The 22,571-nt window shown below is 41.9% G+C and overlaps 2 protein-coding genes across 7 annotated transcripts in view; one reads left to right on the top strand and one right to left on the bottom strand.

Moving 5' to 3' along the window:
• Window positions 1-2,135, bottom strand: part of LOC106569123 (uncharacterized) — a 13,087-nt gene extending 10,952 nt beyond the window's left edge. For 2 of the 4 annotated variants that reach the window (XM_014140119.2, XM_045694195.1), the window contains exon 1: window positions 1,061-1,344. In XM_014140119.2, the coding sequence (XP_013995594.1) occupies window positions 1,061-1,199 (139 nt within the window). In that variant the 5' untranslated portion in view covers window positions 1,200-1,344. Of the gene's footprint in view, window positions 1-981; window positions 1,345-1,837 lie in introns of those variants that run through there. The other 2 variants (XM_014140122.2, XM_014140121.1) reach the window with 2 other exon arrangements.
• pcmd1 (Protein-L-isoaspartate O-methyltransferase domain-containing protein 1) lies at window positions 1,124-22,571 on the top strand. 3 transcript variants are annotated; one of them, XM_014140104.2, is made up of 8 exons: window positions 1,124-1,395; window positions 5,674-5,771; window positions 7,016-7,338; window positions 7,628-7,794; window positions 8,041-8,143; window positions 16,073-16,244; window positions 20,606-20,729; window positions 21,233-22,571. In XM_014140104.2, exons 3-8 carry the CDS (start codon window positions 7,199-7,201, stop codon window positions 21,646-21,648), a joined length of 1,122 nt encoding a protein of 373 aa, XP_013995579.2. In that variant the 5' UTR covers window positions 1,124-1,395; window positions 5,674-5,771; window positions 7,016-7,198; the 3' UTR covers window positions 21,649-22,571. The 3 variants fall into 3 exon arrangements, with proteins under 3 accessions (XP_013995579.2, XP_045549611.1, NP_001167296.1); XM_045693655.1 differs by having other exon boundaries at window positions 1,126-1,395; window positions 5,561-5,771; NM_001173825.1 differs by lacking the exon at window positions 5,674-5,771 and having other exon boundaries at window positions 1,184-1,395; window positions 21,233-22,027.

Here is a 22,571-nt window from a genome sequence, read left to right as displayed (position 1 = left end):
GAGTACAGTCTCAGTCTCTTTCATGTTGAATTGCTTGGGCAATTTGTCTGCTATTGCTTGTGGGAGCACATAAGCTTCAGCTCCTGTGTCTAACTTAAAAATTGACTGTCTGTCCCCCTATACACAAGTTTGTGTGCCAGCCAGCATCTTTTTTGCACACTTGTGTCACTGCACCTATGAACAACATGTCCACTTCCTTGACCTCTGTTTCAAAAGGAGCAACATCTGTCCCTGACCCCAACATCTGTCCCTGACCTCCACACAGCTGCAAAGTGATTTATCTTGCCACATTTTTTACATTCAACATTGAATGCAGGACACCTCTTTGGTTTATGTGTTTTTCCACAAGTCTGTCTGCTGCTCGCTGGTTGAGCATGAGGGCGGCCTTTATTCTGACTGTGCTCGTGATTGTATAATGGCGGCCCTTTTCTTCCATAGCATGCACAAACTGTTCTGTGCTATTGCTAGCTAACATACAGTATCAGTCAAAACTTGACACACCTACTCATTCAAGGGTTTTTCTTTATTTTCACTATTTTCTACATTGTAGAATAATAGTGAAGACGTCAAAACTATGAAATACCACACGGAATCATGTAGTCACCCAAAAAAGTGTTACACAAATATAAATATATTTCAAAATATATTTTAGATTATTCAAAGTAGCCACCCTTTGCCTTGACAGCTTTGCACACTCTTGGCATTCTCTTAACCAGCTTCACCTGGAATGATTTTCCAACAGTCTTGAAGGAGTTCCCACATATGCTGAGTACTTGTTGGCTGCTATTCTACAATGTAAAAAAAATAAAGAAATAAAGAAAACCCTGGAATGAGTAGATGTGTCCAAACTTTTGACTGGTACTGTAGCCTAAGTTCATGTAATTTATTTTGTACAGCAAACATTTATTGCCTTAGCTAGGATTAAATCTGAAATGGAGAGTAGTTTATCTTATTCCACTATCTGTGGCGATAAACACATACCCGTTAGCATTAGATCCTCGGTGTCTTTGAACTCACAACCGCGTGTTCTCAGTCTGTTAGGTTATACACTTGTCAATACCTGCCTGTTCATTGAAGTTGTGTGCCCAAAACGGATGTCTCTCGAGCACATTATTCCTGCGTGGTGCACAGTAGTTGTCCAATGCTTTAATCACCTCGGCCAGTTTCTTGTTTTCCGGGTCGGCATATGTGATCTCCATCGTGTTGTATATCTCCAGCTCGTCTAAAAACTGCTATTTTCTTAGTCTCTGGCTTGTAATTTATCCCTCTGGCTAAGTAGTACAAATTCAGTCTTTGTTTCCATTTCTTGCAAGGATTCCAGTCAATAACAACGGAGGTGGTGTAAACGACTGCATTGCTGCTAATCCCAAACTACATAGCTATTGACTCTGCGCTGTGAGTATTTTCCAATCTAAAAGTGCAATGTCGACATTTTGTCTGTTATAAAGTGGCTACTCGCTAACTACCATGGTTTTGTCTGAATTGGTGACGCACAGACTGTTTGGGCCTGCATGTGTTCAAAACTTAATTTCTAGAGACGATTGACATCTTTTTACACCAATGTCCATTCAACTCCACTTCCTTTCACCACGAATCGCAATGTATTTTTGCTAATTCTTTCGTTAATATTTAGCTAGTTTAGCCTACGTTAGTTGATCATGGCCATCATCGACTGCTAAAGTTAACTGGCAACGTTCAATATGTATCATGCTATTTGGTCCACATTAACTATCGAACCTGCTGCAATGCTGATGGATATTAGCTATGGCGCAAACATTTGGTGAAATTTGTTTTGTCATGCCTTGCTTGAATAACACTACAGTTTTTAGCTACTAACCTGACATTCGTTGTGGCTAAAAGCCTAGCTAGTTACGTTAGCTAGGTAACGTTAAAATGTCTGCGATGTCGTGTTTGTTTCATGCGTTGTATGATTTAAAGTAACGCAACACCGTTAAAGCCAATGTATGTAATTTAGCTAGCTGATGTTTCTTAGCTAGCCAACGAGCTACATCATGAAGCTCAATTCTATGCAATATTTAAAAAAAACAGTTATTGTTATCAATTTGAAAGGTAATTAACCAGAAAAGAGGCTAGCCCATTTCCTGTTTTTATTTTGTTTTCCACAAACGCAGTGCTGAGATATCAGGGCAAGATGATTGGTTAGAAAACGTCCAATCTGTGTGGTAACTGTTCTAGAAAGCAGTTGATTGGCTTCAAATAATTCTGCCAATCGTGGATGAGAACTAGTCAATGAGTGGGTTTCGATTCATGTCATACGTGTATGAGTGTATTGCACCGGCTGAAAGTTGATTGCATTCGATTTGGAACCGGGCTGCATCCTGGGGTGGTCTGTTCGAAGCCCATGGCGAAATCTGCTCTAACCAGGAGTGATATAGCCTAAACTAGATTGAGCACGTGGAGTAATCAGTAGGATTCTGTGTTTTCACATGCGAAAGTGATTGCTTTAAAAACAAATTGAAACAACTTATCTGCCTTCCCAATGAAAACTAGTTAGACAATTCGAAAATATATTTTATGGAAAAGAAATGCTGCCTTGTGGACAACAACCGAGCGGCGCAGATTACTGTTAGATTTGAGAAGGGCGCTCCTCCCTCACCACATTTGCCCATCACGTCACGGGCCAGAGCCTGATGGACCGCGGCTCAAATTACTCAAACTCCGTCACTGTATCGTCAGACTACACTAGCTGCCTACAGAGACTACATTGTAATGTATCTGAGAACAAATGAGTTTATCCTGCAGATGTAGCTAGGCCTAATAGTTTTTCGCTTAATATATAGTTTAGAGAGCTTACTGAACAAACTAAACATTAGGCTACTGGCAGCCTGTCTACTGTTCTTTGACAATTATCTCTGTAAATAGTGCAGGGGAATTTAAGTCAATTTTTCTTTTTTCTGACCCAAAATAGGCAGGTAGCCTAGTGGTTGGAGCGTTGCTCCAGTAACCGAAAGGTTGCCGGATCGAATCCCCGAGCTGACATGGTAAACATCTGTCGTTCTGCCCCTGGACAAGGCAGTTAACCCACTGTTCCTAGGTAGGCCGTCATTGTAAATAAGAATTTGTTCTTAACTGACTTGCGTAGTTAAATGAAGGTTAAATAAAAAAATTAACTGTGAATCATCATTTGTTTACCCTGTACGCACATTGAGTAACACAGTACAGAGATAATTGTCAAAGAACAGTAGACAGGCTGCCAGTAGCCTAATGTTTAGTTTATAGCCTACATCTTGGCCCCTGTCCAGATCGATAGCGCATGGTCTTGTGTATAGATAGGATTTCACTGATCATGTTATTGGGTTGTTGTCCCAGGATCGGTTACATGTTTCGTCACCCGGCCCAGCAGGTTGGCTGTCCCTGTCACTGAGTCAGATACCAGCCAGTCTCCCTCGTTCTTAGAAAGTCATGACATGTCCTCTCTTGGCCTAAGCCCAGTGGGTCAACTCAGGCCACACATCCTGGTTAACCATGTGAAATAATCATGATTTGTCATTTAAGGGTCACGCTCAGTAGGCAAATGTTATAGAGCGTTGCAGATTAAAAGGTCTTGAATAGAGCTGACATGATTCTTTATTCAAATCAAATTTTATTAGCGCCGAATACAACAGGTTACACCTTAGCTAGTTACACCTTACAGTGAAATGCTTACTTATGAGCCCCTAATCAACAATGCAGTTTGAAAAAATACAGATAAGAAGAAGAGTTAAAAATAACAAATAATTAAAGAGCAGCAGTAAAATAACAATAGCGAGACTATATACAGGGGGGTACCGATACAGAGTCAATGAGCGGGGCCACCGGTTATTTGAGGTAGTATGTACACGTAGGTAGAGTTATTAAAGTGACTGCATAGATTACAACAGAGAGTAGCAGTGGTGTAAAGAGGGGTGGGGCACTGCAAATAGTCTGGGTAGCCATTTGACTAGATGTTCAGGAGTCTTATGGCTTGGGGGTAGAAGCTGTTTAGAAGCCTCTTGGACCTAGCCTTGGCGCTCCGGTACTGCTTGCTTTGCGGTAGCAGAGAGAACAGTCTATGACTAGGGTGGCTGGAGTCTTTGACAATTTTTAGGCCTTCCTCTGACGCCGTCTAGTATAGAGGTCCTGGATGGCAGGAAGCTTGGCCTCAGTGATGTACTGGGCCATACGCACTACCCTCTGTAGTGCCTTGTGGCCGAGCAGCTGCCATACCAGGCAGTGATGCAACCAGTCAGGATGCTCTCGATGGTGCATCTGTAGAACCTTTTGAGGATCTGAGGACCCATGCAAAATCTTTTCAGTCTCCTGAGGGGGAATAGGTTTTGTTGTGCCCGCTTCACGACTGTGTGCTTGAACCATGTTATTTTGTTGGTGATGTGGACACCAAGGAACTTGAAGCTCTCAACCTGCTCCACCGCAGCCCCGTCGATGAGAATGGGTGCGTGCTTGGTCCTCTTTTTCCTGTAGTCCACAATAATCTCCTTTGTCTTGATCACGTTGAGGGAGAGGTTGTTGTCCTGGCACCACACGGCCAGGTCTCTCCTCCCTATAGGCTGTCTCGTTGTTGTCGGTGATCAGGCCTACCACTTTTGTGTCATCAGCAAATTGAATGATGGTGTTGGAGTCATGCCTGGCCGTGCAGTCATGAGTGAACAGAGAGTACAGGAGGGGGTTGAGCACGCACCCCTGAGGGGCCCCTGTGTTGACGATCAGCGTGGCAGATGTGTTGTTACCGACCCTTACTGCCAGAGGGCGGCCCGTCAGGAAGTCCAGAATCTAGTTGCAGAGGGAGGTGTTTAGTCCCATGGAACTTAGCTTATTGATGAGCTTTGAGGGCACTATGGTGTTGAATGCTGAGCTGTAGTCAATGAATAGCATTCTCACATAGCTGTTCCTTTTGTGCAGGTGGAAAAGGGCAGTGTGGAGTGCAATAGAGACTGCATCATCTGTGGATCTGTTGGGTTGGTATGCAAATTGGAGTGGGTCTAGGGTTTCTGGGATGATGGTGTTGATGTGAGCCTTGACCAGCCTTTCAAAGCACTTCATGGCTAGAGACGTGAATGCTACGGGTCGGTAGTTATTTAAGCAGGTTTGGTAAAAATGGATTTAAGTTTCCCTGCATTAAAGTCCCCGGCTACTAGGAGCGCCGCCTCTGGGTGAGCATTTTCTTGTTTGCTTATGGCGGAACACAGCTCATTCAATGCTGTCTTAGTGCCAGCCTCTGACTGTGGTGGTATGTAAACGGCTACAAAGAATACAGATGAAAACTCTCTCAGTAGATAGTGTGGTCTACAGCTTATCATGAGATACTCTACCTCAGGCGAGCAATAGCTTGAGACTTCCTTAGATATTGTGCACCAGCTGTTGTTTACAAAAATACATAGACTGCCGCCCCTTGTCTTACCAGATGCTGCTGTTCTGTCCTGCCAGTACAGCGTATAACCAGCCAGCTGTATGTTGTTGTCGTCGTTCAGCCACGAGTCCGTGAAGCATAAGATGTTTCAGTTTTTAATGTCCCGTTGGTAGTTCTATCTTCCGCGTAACTCGTCAATTTTATTGTCCAAAGATTGCACGTTTTCTAGCAGAATGGAGGGAAGTGGGGGTTTATTCGATCGCCTACGAATTCTCAGAAGGCAGCCCGACCTTCGGCCCCTCTTTCTCCGCCTCCTCTTCACGCAGATCACAGGAATCAGGGCTTGTTCCCGAGGAAGCAGTGTATCCTTCGCATCGGGCTCGTCAGAGTCGTGAAAGGAAAAAGAGGATTCTATTAGTCCGTGGTGAGTAATCGCAGTCCTGATGTCCAGAAATGATTTTCGATCATAAGAGACGGTAGCGGCAACATTATGTACAAAATAAGTTAAAAAACTAGTTACAAACATTGCAAACAAACAAAAAAACACAATCGGCTGGTGCCATCTTCTACTTGTTAGAGGTGTGTTTGTTCTACATGGGATATTTCTAGCTTATTTGAACGGTCCACAACTTTGCCCAACTGAATGCGGCCCTGAACATAGGTGTTTAATGCATAGGCGAATGTAATTTCTCTCTGTGTGTATATTTAGCTAACTAGGTTATCTGAATCTATTGCAGGATTTCAGGTCAAGTTCAAACCACATGTACCTATTTTAGGTAACTAAATTAGCTCCCACCCTTCTCTGTCTGTATGTTTAAGACAAGTCATAGGCTTGTCAGCAGCAGCATGCATGGCTGCAGTGCAGTGCAGTACTCTACTCAGTCCTTTACTGCTGGTGGAATACCTTTACTGCTTGACCCATTTTGACAGCCCTTTTCTTTGGTTGCTGAAAACTCAAAGGACTATGCATTTCAGGGATGGATGAATAAAACCAGAACAAAAATTTGCTCCTGTAACACAGTACTATCATACAAGGGTGAGAATGAATCAATTATGTATTTTGCCAGTGTGTGAAAGAAGAGCCAATGGAAAATTACCTCTCCACAAGCCCTACTAGCTACTGTACTACAATGTCACCTCTGAATGTAATCTTTATTAGCTGACTCAGATGTGTTAGGTGGAGATGCTGAGAAGGCTGATAGAGAATTCAAAACGTGTCTTTCTCTGCTGCGTCTTTCATACACTGTAGATGGGCTTTATGATCTCCTCACAGACCATACTCATTTGACTCATGCTAGGTTTTTCACGTATGTTTTTTAGTAACTGAAATGATAAGTAGCTACCCGTCCCGTAGTGTTTTTCACGCTTCATAAAGACAGGATACTATACTTCATCAGTTTTACAGAATTATTCATGAAGATCTCATTGTAGTTAACTTCAATAAACTCATAACAATTTTGGTTACCACTAGCTTCATGTGCTTACACAGTAATTCACAACATATATTTTTCTCCATAGTTGCTTGCTTTGCACTATCTGTAGCTACATGGGTATTGACCTCTGGGCTGCGTAGTTATGGTTTCTCCATAGACTGACACCCCCTGCTATACTTATCATCTTCTCTCTCTTTTATCATTGTCTCCCTCTCTCTCAATTCCCTGGAGTTAGCCTATCTTGATATGACAATGGTGTGAAGTGTCCTTCAGGGAAGAAGAACACAACCACTCAGTCCCTCAGGTGTCCCACTGTCCTCTTCATCGCTCCATGCCCCGCTAAGAAGACAACACAGTGTTCCACTTGTGGAAAGAAGAGTTTTGCACCCTCTTTTTGCTCTACCGTTTCTTTCTCGCCATGGGGGGTGCAGTGAGCGCCGGGGAGGACAACGATGATCTGATTGACAACCTGAAGGAGGCGCAGTACATCCGTACAGGTCGCGTGGAGCAGGCTTTCAGGGCCATAGACCGCGGGGACTACTACCTGGATGGCTACAGGTACTACACTACCCTTAATGCTCTATACAACCGCTCCAGTTTTATCAACATCAGGTTTGGGGTCCATTTCAATTCAGGAAGGAAACAAAAATTCCAATTCCACATTTTTCTCATAAGGAAAAAATACAATGTGAATTTCAGTTTATTTCCTGAATCAACTGAATTGAAAAGGTATTGCCCCAACCTTGGTACCTATAATGCTCTGTACAAAATTGTTTTATCTTAGTAAACATTTTCCTGGAGCTAACATAATGGTGTTTCTCAATAACCCTCCTTACCTATAATACAGGGACAATGCCTACAAGGACCTGGCATGGAAGCATGGCAACATCCACCTTTCTGCCCCCTGTATCTACTCTGAGGTGATGGAGGCTCTGAAGCTCCAGCAGGGACTGTCCTTCCTCAATCTGGGCAGTGGGACTGGATACCTCAGCACCATGGTGGGACTCATAATAGGTAACGATGCCTCTGTTTGTTTAATTAAATACTTTTCCTCTCTACGATGTGTTGAGACATTCATTTAAATCTTGATTAACTATGGTGATGGTATACATCAATGCTCTAGCCCTAATGAGTTAACCTATGCTTAAATAACACAAGGCAACACACATGGATAGCATACGAAGTCAAACGCAGACCCACCTAACCGGTCGTAAGGGATGTGTAATCACTGCAAATTAACTTTTAATTGTTTTTTTGCAGGTCCATTTGGTGTGAACCATGGAGTGGAGCTCCATACGGATGTGGTGGAATACGCCAAGGAGAAACTAGATGACTTCATCAAGAATAGTGACAGCTTTGATAAGTGAGTTGGAAGCTTAATCAAAACGTTACACATGTTATATAGGGTGTAATGGTGCATGCAGTGAAACTCTGGTTAAATAACTAGATGCAGTTCAGTTAGTATTTATCTGCCTGCCAATTTTCAGACATGGAAATTGCCTTACAGTGATGCTCCAGAGCTTTTGTATAATTTCAGCCTTTTATTTTATTTTTTTGTTGTTGACTTTCCCCCTCTGTTTCCGCTACTGAATTTATCACCAAGGGAGGACTTGGCCTACAGGCCATGATTAATTATTGTGAAGATATAGATTATAGACTGCATTTCTTGTAGATACCGTCTTTTTTTGTACATAGTATAGAGCACATAAATGCTTAATACAAATACTTTTTTCCTTTATTTTTCTTCATTACCCACCCTAACTCAACAAGTCTGCAAACTTAACTTTAAAGGTCTGAAAGGTTAAATGGTTACTTATTTTATGTTTTACCTTTTCTTTCTTTCTCAATAACCCCCAAAATATGCTGCTTTAGAGATTTCATATGTAAATCTGCCACTCACCGTTATGCTGCAACCCTGTAATGATAGTGCAGGTAGGGGAGAACCAGGGCAAGAGGGCTGGGGGTCTAGGGGGGTTCTGGGTGGGGAACGACCAATGGGTTGGTTCCCCTGTGGGTCCTGATTTTTGTTTCACATCCATAGGCTTATTAACACTAAAGATACATCATTAATAATGAATTGTTTTTTGAAAAACAATGGCAATGCTAGCTATTCTCTCTTGGAATTTGAAAAACCTTAATAGTCCTATCAAATGTTCCAGCTATCTTGATGTCCTAGCAAGAAACCATATTGATATGGCAATGCTCCAAGAAACACACCTACTCTAAAAGGATGCACATAGAATAGAGAACCATTTGTATAAACCGGCTGCTTTTTCATCAGCCCCAAACAGAACTAAAGGTGTAATCATAATGATACATATGAAACTCAAAATCACCATCTTGGGTAAAGGCGAAGGCCAAGAAGGCGGAATCACTTTCCTTAAATGTATCCATAATGGAAAGAAAATGGCCTTTTATTAATGTGTACACTCCAAACTCATGATCCTACATTTTTTGATTCTCTGAACAGCATATTGTCAAAATTAACTGAATTTGATCTGGTTATCGGGACAGACATGAATGCCATTTTGGACATGCGGGACAAACCATGCTTACTACTACCAACTTAAAATTTCAGAATCTCCTAAGCAACAAGATGCCATTTCAATGTTTCATTACTACAAACTCCTACATTCTGTGATCAATTTGAAATTGAACTAAATGAATTCATAATGATCAATAAAAATTCAGTCGATGAACCCCGGATTCTATGGGATGCCATCATAGATTTTATAAAAATAATGGAACTGCATTTGCATCTGTGTTGACTAAATCACAATTTAAAAAAGATAGCAGAATTGGAAATGTCGTTATTTGCATTAGTGTTCTCAACAAACACTTTTCAGACCAGGTAGCTATTACTCTTTTCTAAGTCAAGACCGAGCTTAATTTATTAATAACACAGAGAGCAGAATTTGCCATCCATCGAGTTAGACTCAACCATTAATTCCATGGTAATCGTCTCAGTCGTTTACTGGCCAAATAGCTATGCAGTAATGATCAATTAGCTGATATAGCAACTATTGAATCTGAAATAGGGAAATTACTATCAGAACCCAAATTCCTCAAAGATCCTCCCGCTTCTATAAAGAATTGTACACCTCTGATTGTAAATCCACACCAAGCCAGACTATCCTTTCTAAAATAATTAAGAACTCCTCTTCTCTCAACAGAGGAAGCTACCTCTCTGGGAGCCCAAATCTCTCTCGATCAACACAAAAGGGCATTGGATAGCACAAATAAAGGCAAATGACCTGGATGGGATGGTATTTCTTCTGAGCACTATTTCAAATTTTGTGATCAATTAGGATGGGTTTGTTAAAAAAGCTTTTTCCTTGGATAACCTCCATCGATTATTACAGATATTAAATACATACAGCTCCTTGGGCTGAAACAACAGCTCCTTGGGCTGCTTAATCGCTCGATGCAGAAAAAGCTTTTAATAGACTAGAATGGTCATCTCTGGTCTGTCTTAGAACCTATGGGAATTGTCTCCAATTTCATTAATATGATTAAAATGCTATATGCCAATTCCTCAGCCATAGTTATAACAGGCAATATCTGCTCCTCTCCTTTCAGAATCAATAGAAGCAGCAGACAAGGCGATCCCATTTCTACTTTGCTATTTTTATTATCCATGGAACCCCTGCACAAGGCAATTCATCTATCAAAGGAAAGAACACACATTTCTTTCAAATCTACTGATCACTTCATCTCATTATACACAGATTATATTTTACTACAATGAACAAAAATATAAACAAAACATGTAAAGTGTTGGTCCCACGTTTCATGAATTTATTTCAACTGACTTATTTCCTTAAATGAACTGTAATTCAAAAAAATGTATATATTTACAATTTAGGTCAGCTATGCTAGCCTATGGAGGCCCTTGGGAAACCCAACTATTGAACTATCCAATTATGGGATTTAAAAATATATTATCTGGGCTCCCAAAAGGACTGATCTCTATAATATATAAACAACTTTTGGGAAGCTCATATTCTGAGTTAGCCATTAAGAAAGTATGGACCCCAGATCTAATTCAATCTGAACAACCCTTTTAACTCGAACAGAATATGTAAATATATGACCTTTGCATCCTGTAATCTAAACCATAAACTTAAACATTTTACATTTGTTCACAGACTTTATTTAAGACAGAGGAAACATTTTACGATGACATTCGTCCCAACTGTTCACTGTGTCCCCTAAATCAAGTAGGGACATTCTTTCATATCATGTGGGTGTGCCCTGCAGTTAAATGCTTTTCATCTATTATGTTACTTAATGATCATAGCTCCTTGAATCAATCAATCAAAGACAATTACTGATGTTGGCTCTTCGATGGCATTCACCTCACTCTCTCCCAATTTGCCAGTGGATACAGTTACTATTAGATGTTAAACATTAGAATTATCGACAGCAATAACTAATGGTGCTAGTCAAAGAACAATTGAGGCCTGGACAAATATACTGTGGTTGGATGGAGACATATTGGCTTGGTGAATAGGAGGGGAGGTTGGGGGTGGAGGCCCACTTGTATATTTTTTTTGGGGGGGGTTAATACTGCATTTATTATTACTTAAACTCTATGTATTTCTTACTTTTGTTTTTCTTTTGAGTGGCATCCCACACGTACATTTTATATAAACCAAAAATATTAATTGAAATGGATATTGTACCTCATATATATATATATATATATTACTACCTCATAAAAATGACTTGTGTCATGCACAATTTGTGGAGTGGTTGAAAAACTAGTTTTAATGACTCCAACCTAAGTGTATGTAAACTTACACTTAGGTTGGAGTCATTAAAATTCGTTTTTCAACCACTCCACAAATTGTGCATGACACAAGTCATTTTTCCAACAATTGTTTACAGACAGATTATTTCACTTATAATTCACTGTATCACAATTCTAGTGGGTCAGAAGTTTTCATACACTAAGTTGACTGTAGGTTAATTGTCAAATTTGAGTCAATTGGAGGTGTACCTGTGCCTCTGTGCTTGCCATCATGGGAAAATCAAAAGAAATCAGCCAAGACCTCAGAAGAAAAATTGTAGACCTCCACAAGTCTGGTTCATCCTTGGGACTAATTTCCAAACACCTGAAGGTACCACATTCATCTGTACAAACAATAGTCCACAAGTATAAACACCATGGTACCACGCAGCCGTCATACTGCTCAGGAAGGAGACGCGTTCTGTCTCTTAGAGATGAACGTACTTTGGTGCGAAAAGTGCAAATCAATCCCAGAACAACAGCAAAGGACCTTGTGAAGATGCTGGAGGAAACAGGTACAAAAGTATCTATATCCACAGTAAAACAAGTCCTACATCGACATAACCTGAAAGGCCTCTCAGCAAGGAAGCCACTGCTCCAAAACCGCCATAAAAAAGCCAGACTACGGTTTGCAACTGCACATGGGGACAAAGATCGTACTTTTTGGAGAAATGTCCTCTGGTCTGATGAAACAAAAATAGAACTGTTTGGCCTTAATGACCATCGTTATGTGTGGAGGAAAAGGAGGAGGTTTGCAAGCCGAAGAACACCATCCCAACCGTGAAACATTCGGGTGGCAGCATCATGTTGTGGGGGTGCTTTGCTGCAGGAGGGACTGGTGCACTTCACAAAATAGATGGCATCATGAGGTAGGAAAATTATGTGGATATTTTGAAGCAACATCTCAAGACATCAGTCAGGAAGTTAAAGCTTGGTTGCAAATGTGTCTTCCAAATGGACAATGACCCCAAGCATACTTCCAAAGTTGTGGCAAAATGGCTTAAGGACAACAAAGGCAAGGTATCGGAGTTGGCGTCACAAAGCCCTGACCTCAATCCTATAGAACATTTGTGGGCAGAACTGACAAGCATGTGCGAGCAAGGAGGCCTACAAACCTGACTCAGTTACACCAGCTCTGCCATGAGGAATGGGCCAAAATTCACCCAACTTATTGTGGGAAGGTTGTGGAAGGCTACCTGAAACGTTTGACCCAAGTTCAACAATTTAAAGGCAATGCTACCAAATACTGATGAAAGAAATAAAAGCTGAAATGAATCATTCTCTCTACTATTATTCTGAAATTTCACATTCTTAAAATAAAGTGGTGATCCTAACTGACCTAAGACAGGGAATTTTTACTTGGATTAAATGTCAGGAATTGTGAAAAACTGAGTTGAAATGTATTTGGCTAAGGTGCATGTACATTTCCGACTTCAACTGTGTGTGTGTGTGTGTGTGTGTATGTGTGTGTGTGTGTATCTGCAAAAAAAATAAACGTCCATTTTTCAGGACCCTGTCTTTGAAAGATAATTCATAAAAATCCAAATAACTTCACAGATCTTCATTGTAAAGGGTTTAAACACTGTTTCCCATGCTTGTTCAATGAACCCATAAACAATTAAAGAACATGCACCTGTGGAACGGTTGTTAAGACACTAACAGCTTACAGACGGTAGGCAATTAAGGTCACAGTTATGAAAGCTTAGGACACTAAAGAGGCCTTTCTACTGACTGAAAAACACCAAAAGAAAGATGCCCAGGGTCCCTGGTCACCTGTGTGAACGTGCCTGAGGCATGCTGCAAGGAGGCATGAAGACTGCAGATGTAGCCAGGGAAATAAATTTTACATTTACATTTTAGTCATTTAGCAGTCGCTCTTATCCAGAGCGACTTACAGTAGTGAATGCATACATTTCATTTCATGCATTTTTTTAAATTATTTTTTAATTACTGGCCCCCGGTGGGAATCGAACCCACAACCCTGGCGTTGCACACACCATGCTGGCGTTGCAAAAACCATGCTCTACCAACTGCTCTACCAACTGCTCTACCAACTGAGCCACAATAAATTGCAATGTCCGTACTGTGAGACGCCTGAGACAGCACAACAAGGAGACAGGACGGACAGCTGATAGTCCTCGCAGTGGCAGACTACGTGTAACAACACCTGCACAGGATCGGTACATCCGAACATCACACCTGTTCGACAGGTACAGGATGGCAACAACTGCCCGAGTTACACCAGGAACGCACAATCCCTTCATCAGTGCTCAGACTGTCCGCAATAGGCTGAGAGAGGCTGGACTGAGGGCTTGTAGGCCTGTTGTAAGGCAGGTCCTCACCAGACATCACCGGCAACAACGTCGCCTATGGGCGCAAACCCACTGTCGCTGGACCAGACAGGACTGGCAAAAAGTGCTCTTCTCCGACGAGTTGCGGTCGGATTCGCATTTATCGTCGAAGGAATGAGCGTTACACCAAGGCCTGTACTCTGGAGTGGGATCGATTTGGAGGTGGAGGGTCCGTCATGGTCTGGGGCGGTGTGTCACAGCATCATCGGACTGAGCTTGTTGTCATTGCAGGCAATCTCAACGCTGTGTGTTACAGGGAAGACATCCTCCTCCCTCATGTGGTACCCTTCCTGCAGGCTCATCCTGACATGATCCTCCAGGATGACAATGTCACCAGCCATACTGCTCGTTCTGTGCATGATTTCCTGCAAGACAGGAATGTCAGTGTTCTGCCATGGCCAGCGAAGAGCCCGGATCTCAATCCCATTGAGCACGTCTGGGACCTGTTGGATCGGAGGGTGAGGGCTAGGGCTAGGGCCATTCCCTCCAGAAGTGTCCGTGAACTTGCAGGTGCCTTGGTGGAAGAGGTGGGTAACATCTCACAGCAAGAACTGGCAAATCTGTTGCAGTTCATGAGGAGGGGATGCACTGCAGTACTTAATGCAGCTGGTGGCCACACCAGATACTGACTGTTACAGTTACTTTTGATTTTGACCCCCCCCCTTTTTGTTCCGGGACACATTATTCCATTTCTGTTCGTCACATGTCTGTGGAACTTGTTTATGTCTCAGTTGTTGAATCTTGTTATGTTCATACAAATATTTGCACATGTTAAATTTGCTGAAAATAAACGCAGTTGACGGTGAGCGGACGTTTCTTTTTTTTCTGAGTTTAGTACCAGTCAAAAGTTTGGACACACCTACTCATTCCAGCGTTTTTCTTAATTTTTGACTATTTTCTACATTATAAAATAATAGTGAAGACATAAAAACTAGGAAATAACACATATGGAATCATGTAGTAACAAAAAAAGTGTTAAGCAAATCAAAATATATTTGCAATTCTTCAAAGTAGCCACCCTTTGCCTTGATGACAGCTTTGCACACTCTTGACATTCTCTCAACCAGCTTCATGAGGAATGCTTTGCAAAAGTCTTGAAGGAGTTCCCACATATGCTGAGCACTTGTTGGCTGCTTTTCCTTCCCTCTGCGGTCCAACTCATCCCAAACCATCTCATTTGGGTTGAGGTCGGTGATTGTGGAGGTGTGTTGGGTCATTGTCGGGTCATTGTCCTGTTGAAAACAAATGATAGTCCCACTAAGTGCAAACCAGATGGGAAGGCATATTGCTGCAGAATGCTGTGGTAGCCATTTTGGTTAAGTGTGCCTTGAATTCTAAATAAATCGGTGGCGGTCCTCATGAGAGCCAGTTTCATCATAGCGCTTGATGGTTTTTCGACTGCGCTTGAAGAAACTTCAGAATTTCTTGAAATGTTCAGGATTGACTGACCTTCATGTCTTAAAGTAATGATGGTCTGTCGTTTCTCTTTGCATATTTGAGCTGTTCTTGCCATAATATGGACCTGGTCTTTTTCCAAATAGGGCTATCTTCTGTATACCACCCCTATTGTCACAACACAACTGATTGGCTCAAACGCATTAAGAAGGAAAGAAATTCCACAAATTAAGTTTTTTAACAAGGCACACCTGTCCATTGAAATGCAATCCAGTTGACTACCTCGAAGCTGGTTGAGGGAATGCCACGAGTGTGTGACGCTGTCATCAAGGCAAAGAGTGACTACTTTGAAGAATCTCAAATATAAAATATATTTTGATTTGTTTAAAAAAATATATATTTACATGATTCCATTTGTGTTATTTCATAGTTTATTATTCTACAATGTAGAACATAGTAAAAATAAAGAAAAATCCTTGAATGAGTAGGTGTGTCCAAACTTTTTACTTGTACATATATAATTTTATGTTCAATTCCTATGGTATGTTACAAATACTAATTCATACAATATGTTACGAATTTGTAAGTGCTAAAGATCCTGGACAGCATCTTTTAAGACGTGTCTTGCCATTTGAATACATTTTAAGGCGTTGAAATCTTTTTTACATTTTTCTGACTGATTGAAAAACACATTTTTCGTGGATGCCTTTTGGCTTGCATTTATTACCTTTTTACTTTATTTTGTTTTTGTCAGGTTTGACTTCTGTGAACCCATCTTTGTGGTGGGCAACTGTCTGGAGATCTCGTCAGACAGCCACCAATACGACCGTATCTACTGTGGTGCGGGGGTGCAGAAGGATCATGAAAATTACATGAAAATCCTGCTCAAAGTTGGGGGTATTCTAGTGATGCCTATAGAGGATCAGGTAAGCGGTAGAATGTCTCTGAATAATGCAGAAATCATAAACATCATTATTCATGATGGTGCCGTCTGCGTTGGTAATCAGAGGCTGCGTCTGAAGTGGCAACTTATTCACTATATAGTGCGCTACTTTTGACCAGAGCACTATGGGCCCTTATCTAAAGAAGTGCACTATATACGTAATAGGGTGCCATTTGGGATGCTGTTAGTGAAACAGCCAGGGCCTGCATGACCAATGATGTTACGATACCCAGCCATCGTTATTGTGCCTCAGAAGCCCCTGAACTGGTACTTACGCCATCAGTCTGGTCTATTTTGTCCTCTAACAAATTGGAAAATAGCAAAAACACTTTAGAAAAAGGATGACGTTGTGTGGCACTCAAGCAGAGAAATAACATTTTTGAAGGGCTTGCACAAGCCCACACAGTCTGTCATCTTGTGAAATGGAAAGTCTAGCTGCTTATGTTGTTTTTCAGAAAACAGTTGGAACTCCTGCATTGCCAGGTTGGTGTGGTGGTGCAATAAAGAGGGGGAAAGTTTTGATGTGGAGAATTGAGGCCAAGGGCTGAGGCAGCTCAGAAGCTCAGGTCCACCACAGTTCCTCTGGATCAACACCTTCATGTGATGGCCAAAACCAGCTTTTTGTCAAGTAGATATTTGAAGGCACCCATGTCCCTTTCTGGTGTGGAACTAAAGATGCATATAATACATGTGGTTTTGTCCCTCTTCTATTGGTGGTGGTGTTATGGTTGGTATAACTGTTCCATTGTCTAGTGCTGGGTACTCCAAATTCGACCTGATTTGTATTTGCCCCCCCCAAGCTTTCTAATAAAAAAAAATAAACAACATCCTAAATCGTTGTTGAAGATTAAGACTGTCAAATCACCAAGAAATCAGCTCAGTGATTTTAAATATTCCCACACATAACTAGAGAGGCATTGGTGGTCGTATTCCAATGTAATCAAGGTTTTAAAGGATTCTATGTTTGTCAAATACTGTATCTGTTTGGGCTTCTTGCGGTCAATTTTGCAGTGTACAAATTATTTATAATTGTGTTCTGGCCCCCTGACCATCCGCTCAAGAAAAAATCGGTCTGCGGCTGAGTGTAATTGGGGACCCTGCAAGCTAGATCTACTCTGGGTTTTCTAAAGCTAACCAGCTTCAAGTTAGATTCACATTCCAGCTCAGGCTTCATCCGCATTATGACGGTGGATATTGATTGTCCAACTGCTGCTAACTCTAGCAGGCTTGTGACTGCGCGTGCATGTCACACATGGCTAGTCAAATGCCCAACTCTTCATTCAGACAATGCTGAAACATAAATCCATGGGCGAGTGAGTGACACATTTTAATTTGTGCCGAAATCAAAATGAAAGGAAATGTATCTTGCAAATTCAGCAGGCTATGGCGTGAAGTAGGCTTTCAGAAGCGCCGTCTTTATTTTATGACTTACTGGTAATGCCGTCTTTGGTGTGCACAAACACCTTTTTTCCCACACATATGAATATATTTTTTTAAATGATTAAGTCATACAAAGATGTTACATTGTGTGAAGTTTTAAATGCATTTTGTCTTTACTAAATGTGTAATGTGATATATTCCACCACTACAATTTTTTTTACCACCAAAAAACACTTGATTAATAAAATATTTAATCAGTCTTCCTCATATGAAGGTGATGATTATGATGCAAATTCTTTGCAAGAGGGAGGGAATCTGATTTCATTCGTCATCAACTCGCAGCTCAATCACTTCATTCAGGGTAAGCGGAGTCAGCCGTGAGGAGTCAGCCGTGAGGAGTCAGCCTGCCCGGAGCAGGTTATTATTGAAGGATTCATTGCCATAAAAATGTAGCTAGCTAAAAGGTCAGCCACTTTCGTATTGGAGTCCGCAGTTGAACTCGGAGTTGACCAAAGTTACCTCGCTATCTTCTCTAACCTGATTTGTAGGATACCCCTCTGGTCTAGTGGAATGGTGGTGTTAACAGGATTGGTATGCATCTAGTGGGTTGGTGTTAACATGGTTGGTATGTGTCTAGTAGATTGGTGTTTAAACCTCTACAGGATCGGTCATTGAGTGTGCCAGCCAGAGCCCGGACTTAAACCCGATCGAACTTCTCTGGAGAGACCTGAAAATAGCTGTGCAGCAACGCTCCCCATCCAACCTGACAGATCTTGAGAGGAGGAAGATTGGGAGAAACCCTCCAAATAAACTTTTAGCGTCATACCCAAGAAGACTCAAGGCTGTAATCGCTGCCAAACGTGCTTCAACAAAGTACTGAGTAAAGGGGCTGAATACTTATGTAAATGTCATATTTCATTAAAAAAAAAGACATGTTTTATACATTTGCAAACATTTCTAAAAACCTGTTTTTGCTTTTTCATTATGAGGTATTGTGTGTAGATTTGGGGGGGGGGTGACGATTTAATCCATTTTAGAATGAGGCTGTAACGTAAAAAAATGTGGAAAAAGTCAAGGGGTGTGAATACGTTCCAAATTCACTGTATTGCCCTAGCCCACCTGGACAAGAGGAATAATTATATAAGAATGCTGTTCACCAGCTGTAGCTCAGCCTTCAATACCTTGGTGGCCTCTAAGCTCATCACTAAGCTCAGTGCCCTGGGTTTGAACCCCTCCCTGTGCAACTGGGTTCTGGACTTCCTGATGGGCCGATCCCAGGTGGTGAAGGAAGGTCACAAAACCTCCTCCACGCTGATCCTCAACACGAGGGCCCCACATGGGTGTGTGGTCAGCCCCCTCCTGTACTCCCTGCTCACCCATGACTGCGTGGCCACGCACGTCTCCAACTTAATCATCAAGTTTGCTGACAACACAACAGTAGTAGGCCTGATTACCAACAATGACGAGACAGCCTACAGGGTGGAGTGGTGCAAGAAAAATAACTTCTCCATCAATGTCAACAAAACGAAGGAGCTGAAATGGTCCCTTCACACCGACAGTGTGGTGAAGAAGGCGCAACAGCGCCGCCTCAACCTCACAAGACTGAAGAAATTTGGCTTGGCCCCTAAGTCTGTCACAAACTTCTACAGATGCACCATTGAGAGCATCCTATCGACTGTATCACCACCCGCTACAGAAATTGCAACCTCAGGGTTCTCCAGAGGGTGGTACGGTCAGCCCAACGCACCATCGGGGGAACACTGCCTGCCCTCCAGGAGCTCTATAGCACCCAGTGTCACAGCAAGGCCAAGAAGATCAAGGACCTTAGCCACTAAAGCCACGGCCTGTTCACCCCACTACCATCTACAAGACGTAGACCGTACAGGTGCATCAAAGCTGGGACCGAGAGAATGATAGATGCTGTTTATCTCCAGGCCATCACTGTTAAACAGCCACCACTATACGACCTCCACCCAGTACCCTGCCCTCTGCCCAGTGCCCTGCCCTCTGCCCAGTGCCCTGCCCTCTGCCCAGTACCCTGCCCTCTGCCCAGTACCCTGCCCTCTGCCCAGTACCCTGCCCTCTGCCCAGTACCCTGCCCTCTGCCCAGTGCCCTGCCCTCTGCCCAGTACCCTATTTATATACACTGAGTATAAAAAACATTAACACCTGCTCTTTTCATAACATAGACTTACCAGGTGAATCCAGGTGAAAGCTATGATCCCTTATTGATGTCACTTGTTAAATCCACTTCAATCAGTGGTGATGAAGGGAAGGAAACAGGTTAAATAAGATTTTTTAAGCCTTGCGACAATTGAGAAATGGATTGTGTATGTGTGCCATTCAGAGGGTGAATGGGCAAGACAAAATATTGAAGTGCCTTTTAAACAGGGTAGTAGGTGCCATGTGCACCGTTTTTTGTCAAGAACTGCAACAGTGCTGAGTTTCACGCTCAAGAGTTTCCGGTGTATATCAAGAATGGTCCACCACCCAGAGGACATCCAGACAACTTGACACAACTGTGGGAAGCATTGCACTCAACATGGGCCAGGATCAGTGGGATGCTTTTGACACTTTGTAGAGTCCATGCCCCAATGAATTGAGGCTGTTCTGAGGGCAAAAGTGTGTGTGTGTGGGGGGTGCATCTTAATATTAGGAAGGTGTTCCTAATGTTTGGTATACTCAGTGTGTCTACTGATGAACCAAATTTGGGATTATGTTTTACATTTTGGATTATTGTGTGCTTGTTGACTTTTACTGCATTGATTGATTACAACTAGAAACAAAAGCATTTGCTGCACCCGACACAAAACCTGCTAAACTGTGTACACGACCAATATAATGTTATTTTATTTGTCTAGTGGATTGGTGTTAACGTGGTTGGTATGTTCTCCGTTGTCTCAATGGACTGATGTTATTGTGGTTGCTATACAGTAACTGTCACTCTTTATTTTCTGGTTGCAGCTGATACAGATCACCAGGACTGGTCAGTGTTCCTGGGAGAGTAAGAATATCCTGGCCGTGTCATTCGCTCCTCTGGTCCAGAAGAACAGAGCTGAGGGAAGCAAGCCTGATGCTGTAGAGCTCCGTGAGTTCTCTACTCTAACCCCTGTTCTACTTTAAACCTGGGGTCTTATTCACTAGGCAACAAACTAGAAAAATACAAGAGTTTTGCTACGATGTGCACTAATGATTATATAACCCTGTTCTGTACGCAAACCATTTATTCTGTTCTCTGTAAATCGACACATCAGAACAATTACCCCTTTGTTTTTTTTTCTATCTCTCTTTTGAAGTTTAAAGTAAGCCACACTTTTTAAGTCAACGGATTTATTTAAAGTTAAGACGAGCCAATTTCTAACAAAAACCTTGCTTTGACTCTAGAGGCTTAGTTACCCTGTGGGTTGGTGCATAATTCTAAGTATTTCATTAACGGTAATGACATTTTTCCATGACTTATTTTTCTATAAATGTATTTGAAGTATTGTCTCCAAATGACTAACCTATAATCGAGCTCTTGCGTACTGAAATGTTATTGGGCTAATGGGATTTGACCTGCCATCCATGTCCCTGTCCTCTCCTCCTCCTCAGCCCCAGTGACAGTCAGGAGCCTTCAGGACCTGTCTCGCGTCTACATCCGCCGCACCCTCCGAGATCTGACCAATGAAGAATGTCCTGACAAAGGTCTGGTGCAGAGGGCGCCCCAGAAACGCAAGCGCAGGCGTTGCCGGCTGCGACGCATTAACACGTACGTCTTTGTGGGTAACCAGCTGATCCCCCAAGCCATGGAGAGCGAGGAGGACGAACGGATTGACCAGGAGCAGCACAAGGAGGACCAGGAGCAGCAAGAGACGCAGGAGCAGCAGGAGAAGGAGCAGGAGGAGGAGGAGAGAGACATTGGCAGCGTTGAGATACTGAAGGCAGTGAATGTGCTGAGAGACAAAATCATGACTTTACCTCTGCCTGAATCGCTGAAGACCTATCTGTTATACTACAGAGAAAAATGACTGACTGCTCAACCTGCTGGCGTCCGTTCTCATGGATGCCTGCTGAGATGCTTTTCTTCATTCTCCTGTTTTCTCTTTTTTCAGTACTGAATGACGTAGTATTATTTTTTTTCTTCAATATGAACATGGAATGGACACTGAGACTTCCTGGGTCGTCATGGATAATTTTCTATAGTTACTATGATATGGTTATGTTAGAATTTATGTTATCGATTGTTTTTTGAATTTGTATATCAAAGATTTATTTAAAAGCCTACTGAATGGAAAATCCTTTTCAAATATGGTATTTTGAGGATGTAGATTGTATCACATGTTAATATTCCAGCAAATTGTCACGAAATGAAATTGTATAAAATAAGATGCCACCTATATTTGTTAACAATATGATCATGTAACCTTTTTCTAGAAGCATTATGGAACTTGATATTACTGAATTAACATTTACAATTGCTGAATAGAAGAACCAGAGACCAAAAAAAAAAATGCATGTACACTTCCTATTTGAATCGAAGACTATTATGGAACATTTTATGAAACATTTCCTCATGAATCATTGAAGGGGCAATTCTTTCATTGTTCTTTCCTCACACTGTTATGTTTGAGTAGAGGGATTGTAATGCTGTGTGACGATGAGAGATCAATGGGAGATTGGTTTGTAATTTATTTTGTACCGCATTTTTAAATCTCTGAAGTATTTCTTTAGAATGGTTATATCCTCTTGCTCTCTCTCACTTTGCTCTTAAGTAATAGGCATTTTAATTTGGTGATACATTTTTATTGCCTTGACTGTTTCGTCCACCAGACTTATTTTTCCCTCTTTTTTGTTGTTGTTGTTGACGTGCAAAGGGTTTGCAATTATCATACCAGCAGTTAGGCTAACGGGGAATCTGATGAATTAAGATTTTTCTAATGGTGAATGAAAA

This window comes from Salmo salar, chromosome ssa14 (genome assembly GCF_905237065.1).
Source record: "Salmo salar chromosome ssa14, Ssal_v3.1, whole genome shotgun sequence".
NCBI lineage: Eukaryota > Metazoa > Chordata > Actinopteri > Salmoniformes > Salmonidae > Salmo > Salmo salar.
This window is presented reverse-complemented; position numbering and strand designations above follow the sequence as displayed.

Coding starts and splice junctions, on each gene's coding strand:
- pcmd1 (XM_014140104.2), top strand. CDS start 7,199: ATGGGGGGTGCAGTGAGCGCCGGGGAGGACAACGATGATCTGATTGAC. Junction 7,339..7,627: donor TACTACCTGGATGGCTACAG/GTACTACACTAC, acceptor CCTATAATACAG/GGACAATGCCTACAAGGACC. Junction 16,245..20,605: donor TGATGCCTATAGAGGATCAG/GTAAGCGGTAGA, acceptor TTCTGGTTGCAG/CTGATACAGATCACCAGGAC.